At 52.4% G+C, this 6,790-nt stretch overlaps 1 protein-coding gene across 1 annotated transcript; it reads left to right on the forward strand.

Annotated features, from left to right (window-relative positions):
- Positions 1–4,906: 4,906 nt before the first annotated feature.
- On the forward strand, positions 4,907–6,790 carry GUCA2A (guanylate cyclase activator 2A). The gene is made up of 3 exons (XM_004371877.2): positions 4,907–4,981; positions 6,018–6,222; positions 6,695–6,790. The coding sequence occupies exons 1-3, from the start codon at positions 4,907–4,909 to the stop codon at positions 6,757–6,759; spliced, it is 345 nt and encodes a 114-aa protein (XP_004371934.1). The 3' UTR covers positions 6,760–6,790.

Genomic DNA, 6,790 nt, shown 5'->3' on the forward strand with positions numbered 1-6,790 from the left:
CTCCTTCTTGGGGGTGCTGTCCACACCCCTTTAGACCCTGCTTCAGCCCAATCCACCTCCTCCCTCGCCCTCCATGCTTCCTGCTGTGCTGCCTTTGCCTTACACTTACAATGCCCTTTCTCCCTGTCTCCTTGGGCCCAAATCATCCCCACCAATCAAGGCTCAGTTCAAATGCCAGCTCCTCTACAAGCATCCCCTGACCTTGCCCCAGGTCTGTCCCTCCGATGGCCCTGTATTTCCTGTGGAGCCTGCATGCCTGTGCTCATGTCCTCTCTTCCATCCAGCCTGTGGGCTCTGGAGGGCCAACACCATGTCTCCTCTCTGTGGGCCACGTGTATCCTTTGGGTACAACAGGCTGTGAGTAGGGGAGGAGGAAGCAGCTGCTGCCCGGGTGGGGAGCAGGTGGTGAATGGAGCTCCCCCATCTCCTCATCTTGGCCAGGCCAGAGGGGCGTGAGATGACTCTACTGAGCAAACAAGCAGACACTCCCTCCATCTACTCCCCAGATGCCCCTCTAGCATCAAAGGAAAGAGCCGGCCTCTCCTGGGGGCCTGAGGGTAGAGGGAGCCCTCTGCCCAAGCCTAAACTTGGGCTCAAGGCTACAGGCTTCAGATTCCAACTCCACCATCCGCTTGCTGCATGACATTGGGCACTCTCTTCTGCGAGCCTCAGTTTTGTCCTCTGTAAAATGGGTACCACTGACCTACCTCAAAAGGTCTGACTCAGTAGCCACTCCTTTCTTCTCTAAATATGGGGTCAGGAAGACAGTACAGCAGATGTGAATGAGGAAGAAGCTTGGACTTTTCTTTGGCGTTCAAGAGAACTGGCTTCATATCCTTGTTCTGGAATTTACTTAATATGTGACCACAGCTATTGCAAGTCCACCTGGTAATGACACTGAAAGCTATGCCTTCCTGTAGGCTGAGGTGGTCCCACAGTTGTGTCTACACTTACCCTGTCTCCTGGCTGGGAGCCCTTGTGCAGTGCACAACCAATACAGTCCTGTATGTGACCTTAGTCAAGTCATGGTTTCTTAACCTCTCTGAGCCTCTGAGCTTTAGTTTACCTATCTGGAAAATGGGGTTATAGTTATATTTCTATATATTCTCAGAGCTGTTAGGAGGCTCACATACATTGCAATGCCTTCTCAGGCAGTTCTGGGTTCTCATAGGAACCAGAGATTTTTACCACCCTTCAAGACACTTTTACAAGCAGGATGGGGAAGCTGTGAAATGTGGACCACACCCCCTCCAAGGTCGCACAGATCCTATTGGAGTCTCCAGACTCCCCTCTGGGCCCAGTTCCAGATCACCCCTGCTTAGGTCAGCTGAGACCTCCAGGCCTGCAGGGAAGCAGAGTCAGGCCTGAGAGGACTAAGCTTAGTGGGCTCAACTTTAACATGCACACTAGAACTGTAACAAGGTCACCAAAACCCCAGAGTTAAGCAACTTATTGGCCAAAAGGAATAGCATCAGAGCCTCACAGAGACCAGAGGGCCTTCCCAGCCACAGACTGGAGTGTCGGCAGCTTCTGGCAGTGGGTAAGGGGCAGCTGGGTTTTAGGGGGTGGGTCTGAGTAATGTTAGCTGCTTCTGTTAATGTTATGATGATTACAAATACAACAAGCATCCTGATTCCACTAAGTGCCAGGCCTTGTGTGGATACTGGGGCCATGATGGAGCAAGACACAGTCCCTGCTCTCAGGAGGTCACAGGCCAGTGGGTGAGACGGAGCTTGATAAGTTATATGATGGGAAAAGTAGAGGAGGCTGGCAGAGCACAGAGGAGGAAGGGATGGTCATAACCCAGGCTTGCTGGGGCAGGGGGAGATTAGTAAAATTTTCTAGAAAACCTGAGATTTGCAATATAGCTGTTATTGTCTCCATTTTTCAGATCAGAAACTCAGGCTTAGAAAGGTTTAGTGATTGGCCCTGGGACAGACAGCTGTTGAATGAGGGAGCTGGGATTCTAAGCCAGGGTTGCCTGGCTGTAAAGCCTGAGCTTGTTTGCCTACCAGCACTCCAGGCTTGGGCCTCCTGCTTCCCGATCTCCTCCTGGAGAGCCCTTTGGGATCTTGGTTGAATGGTGAGCTCACCAGGGGCTTGATCATAAAGGGCCTTGAATAAAGGGCAAAGGAGCGTGGGCTTTCTTCTGAAGGCTATGGGCAAATGGGGAGGCAGGTAGTACAGGTAGCAGGGTCTGGAATGCTGTGGAGGAGCAAGAGTTTGCCATAAAATGTGACCCTTGGAGTATGGGGAATTCAAACAGCCTCAGATCAACCACCTACCCATATAGGAATAAGGAGGGGTTAGGGGTACCTGGGACCAAGGCCTCAGGACTCAGGGTGTGCACCTGGGGGCCAGGTTCTGGGGGAACTCCAAGATCTACCTTCCAGCATCTTCAGCACAGGTTCCTAAAGCCCTGTGAGGCCTGGAGAGCAGGGAAGGGGCCTGAACTCAGACCTGGGTTCAGGCTGGACAGAGAGAGTAGAGGCCAAGGGAAGGGGAGTTGGTTCTATTTCCCAGGGTAGACGTCAGAGGTGGGGTTGGGTGGGGCAGACCCAAAGGGCTGAGGCCTAGGAGCCATTTCCTCTTTCCCACAGCATGTAAAAACGTCATCCCGCAGCCTACACACCCCTACCTTGCAGCAGGTAAGCCTAGGCACTGTGGGAGGAAGAGAGGCTTCAGGAGCCAAAGTCCTCTCCCTTTAACCCCACCCCACTGGACCGTAGAAGAGAATGGATGAAAAATCAAACTGAGCCAGAGAAAAAGGCTCCTTCAGCCCGCAGTGGCACCACCCAGGCCCCATCCTTAAAACTGAAACAAATCCCAACCCAGCTTCAGCCTCACACTTAATCCCAGCCTCAGCCCCAGTCATAAACCCAAACCCCAACCACACCTCCAACTTCAACTGCAAACTCAACTCTAGTCCCAATCATCAATGAACCCTAACCTAAACCCAAAACGATCTCCACATCAACTACAATCCCCACATCAACTCAATCCTAACTGTACCCCAATTCAAAACCTGACCCTAGCCCTTACCCCAATCCCAGCTTCAGCACCATTCTAGCCCTGAAACTAACCTAAACCTCAACTTGAATCCTAACTTCAAATGCCATCCCTAACTCCTACCTCAGTTTTTCCTTAATTTAATCCCAATCCCAACCTGTAGCCTAGGATGATTTTAACCCAGTTTTTATCCTAACCCCAGGCCACCCCACTCAAACCCCAAATCCAGTCCCAGCACCAACCTCAGCTGCAACCTGATCTTTTCTGGAAGTTCATCTCCATCCCAATCACAATAAATTCTACCTCTACCTCACCTTCAACTCAAACCCCATCCGTAAATTCCTAACGCATCTCTTTCCTACCCCTAGCGCCTCACAACCCTACTCCTGTCCTTGACCTTCCCTTGGGGCTCACTTCCACTCTGCATCCAGCCAGCTAGAGCCAACCGGTGGCTGGATGGACTATCCTTGTTGACATCAAGGTACTCGTGTGCATACACACACACACACACACACACCCCAGGAAGAGAAGGGAGGTCCAGCCTAGCCCTAAGGACAGGGCTGGGAGGGTAGATGGACCAAGTGTTTTCTGTCGCTCCTGAGTGCCAGACCCCTTTGGAGCTCCCTCCTTATCGGGCTCTGCTCCCTCTGATTCCTTCTTCAATACTGATTCTCTACACCCAGGAATTCCTGCCCCTCTTCCACTCCCAGGAACTGTCCTGGCATCTGCCAACAAGTTTGGATGGCAGGGTTTGTAGATTAGAAAGATGGGGAGTCCAAAGGCTATCCTTCCTTCTGTGTACTGGAGACCCCTGCTCACAACAGAGCACACAGTGAACACACACTGTGCTGGGAGCACAGTCTTAATGGGGATCAAAGTCTAGTAGGGAATAGACACACACCCAAGTAATCCCACCCCAACCAGAGCCATGGTAGGGCAATGTACCTGGTTCTATGGAAACTGAAAGAGGTTATTTATCTGGGGATGCAGTGGGGATTATTTGAGCTGGGCCTTAAAGGTTGAGTAGGAGTTCACTTAGTGACAGGAAGGAAAGGCCTTCCAGGCAGATGGAACAGCATGTTCAAAGGCAGGGAAGCATGTTCAGTGAAGAGAACACTGAGGATCACAGAGGCAAAAAATTTAGCCCAAGTTCTCACACATCAAAATTGGGTAGTGGAAGAGATTTGAAGCCAGGCACGTAAGAACCACAGTAGTCAAACCTGGCACCTGCCTTGGTCTGCTGCCTCATCTCTCATCATTCACAGAGACCCAATTACTCACACTTTACTAGATATTCCAGACCTGCCTCAACTCCTGGCTGTCCCAAGTGTAACACCTTCTGCAAGAAATGGTCTTCCACACCCCCGCCCTTCTCCAGGCAAGTTTCTACCCACTCTCCAGAACTCAGCACTGGCATCACCTCCTCTGGGAAAATGTGCTGAACTCCTCTGCCCTTGAGCTGGTGAGGTGGCCACTCCATGTTCCCCTAGCCCTAGTGATGCCGTCTTGCCCACCATCATAACCCAGCATTGCCACTATCTGGGGCTCCATCCTTAAGAGCAGAGCTGGGCCTGTAGGCCCCAGCCATGCACAGGCCTGGCACAGAGCTGTTGTCAGTGAGTGTGTGTGGTTGGTAGATGAATGCAGTACCCAGCCCAGCTGTGGGTCAAAGTGGGTGCCTAGGGAGGAGTGGGGCTTGGCCAGGCTTCAGGAATGGTCTCTTATCTCCCAGGGCTGTCTTGATCCTTATCTGATGAGGGAGGTCTGAGTTGACTGCAGACAGATGAAATAGTGACAAAGGCTCTTGGTTACTGAGTAACCCTGCCCTCTTTAAAAGTCCCAGTGTTTCCCCCTGGCATCCAGAACCTGCCACTCCTGTCTCTTAGGCACAGCTGCCATGAACACCTTTCTGCTGTCTGTGCTGTGCCTGCTCGGGGCCTGGGCTGCCCTGGCAGATGGGGTCACCGTGCAGGTACGTCCCCTGCTGCCACAGTGGACAGAGCACAGGGCTTGGCCCCTGATAGAGGACCATTTCTTTGGGGCCGGGATGGAGGGATGTGTCTGGGGCCTGCCTCTTCCTCAGGAACCCCCTTCTCAGTCCTGCCTCACACACCTTCCCCTTCAAACTTGGATGAGAAAGCACACCAGGTAGAGAGAAGAGAAATAATCGTTGGGAGAGATGAAGGATTGGCCCATTTTCTGAGTGCCTCCATGTGTCAGTCCCCTCCCCAGGATCTCACTGTGGCCTCTCGACCCCTGCGAGGGATTATGAGTCCCATTGTACAGAACAGATAAACTCAGCCTCAGCCAAGTTCTGTAACTGCCCATGGCCACATGGCTAGGAAGGGCAGAAGCTGGATTCCAATCTAGATCTTACACCTCTGTCCTGTGTGCAACCAGAGCACCCACCTGGAAGCCTGGTGGACACCTGGAGGTTCTGATGGATGGTTGTGTCCACCGGGCCAATGCCAGGGACAGGTCAGTCTGGCACCCACAGGGGCCAGGTTCTCTATCAGAACCAGACCCTTGGAGACTTTTATTACTTCTCAACAACTACCAGGCTGCAGGCTGGAGCTGAGGACCCCGGGTGATCTGCTGGCACTAGTTTCAGGCAAGGAGGAATGAACACAGCCTGGGCGTGGTCACGAGGAACCAGAACTCCCTGAACCAGCCCTGCATCTCTCCCTAATCATCAGCACAATGGCTTCCCTGTGTTGGGCACCTCTTTTGTCTCAGACACTTCATGTGCATTTTCTTCATGCCATAGAACATTCAGACCCAGGGCTCTGTGAGTGTTATGGCCTTTCCAAGGTCACAGAACAAAATTGGGTTCAGGCCCAGGGTCTTGCTGTGAGACCTGAGCTCTGACCACTGTGTGTTGCCTCTCAGTGGAGTGTCTTGTTTCCAGAAACACTGCTTGAGAACCACTGGGGCTGAGAGGGACCCATCTGGAGGGAAACTGCCAGGGAGCTGAGCCTGTCGTCACCTTCTGGACATGTTGCTTTCAGGATGGAGACTTCTCCTTTCCTCTGGAGTCAGTGAAGAAGCTCAAGGATCTCCAGGGGCTCCAGGATCCTTGGATTGGGAAGGACAGGAAGGCCAGATCGGCGAGTAGGTCTGTGGTTCCCGTCCTCTGCAGCTACCCAGAGTTTCCCAAAGAACTCGAGCCTGTCTGCAAAGAGCCCAATGCACAGGAGATCCTACAGAGGCTGGGTGAGTAGTCTCTTCTCTGATTGGTGGGACTTGAGAGTTCTTGTCTGATTGGTGGCTCTTGAGAAAGAGATATGCTCTGATTGGTATTTGAAAGAGGGGTTCTGCTCTGATTGATGAGACAGGTGAGCTCTGCTCTGATTGGTGGGTCTGTGAAGCACTCTGCTTTAATTAAATCTAAGTTGTAGTTGGTGAGTCTTATAAAGATCTTCACTCTGATTGATGGGGTGTAGTGGCATGGAGTCCCCATTCCTCTGGTCTTATGGTATTTCCTTTCTGTTTAGAATCTCTACTCTGACTGGCTAGCTTGAGCAGGCCTTACACCCAGGTTTGGGTGGACAGTGCAGCTGGTCAGAGGACTGCTGGGTCTCTCCTGGGGCTGCGTAGGAGGATGGCAAAGTCCTGGCTGAAGGGAGGGAGGGGCATTCGGGAAAAGGGAGCAGACTCTCATGAGACCCCCATTTCTCTTGTCCAGAGGCTATTGCTCAGGAACCAAGCATGTGTGAGATCTGTGCCTACGCTGCCTGTGCCGGATGCTAGGGCCGCCATGGGCCTCGCTACCTTCTTCCCT

Source organism: Trichechus manatus, unplaced genomic scaffold, assembly GCF_000243295.1.
Source record: "Trichechus manatus latirostris isolate Lorelei unplaced genomic scaffold, TriManLat1.0 scaffold00015, whole genome shotgun sequence".
NCBI classification, from domain to species: Eukaryota; Metazoa; Chordata; class Mammalia; order Sirenia; family Trichechidae; genus Trichechus; species Trichechus manatus.

Excerpts from the sequence above, each read along its gene's own strand:
- GUCA2A (XM_004371877.2), top strand. The coding sequence starts at position 4,907 with ATGAACACCTTTCTGCTGTCTGTGCTGTGCCTGCTCGGGGCCTGGGCT. Across the intron at positions 4,982-6,017 it reads CAGATGGGGTCACCGTGCAG|GATGGAGACTTCTCCTTTCC; the intron begins GTACGTCCCCTG and ends TGTTGCTTTCAG. Across the intron at positions 6,223-6,694 it reads GGAGATCCTACAGAGGCTGG|AGGCTATTGCTCAGGAACCA; the intron begins GTGAGTAGTCTC and ends TCTCTTGTCCAG.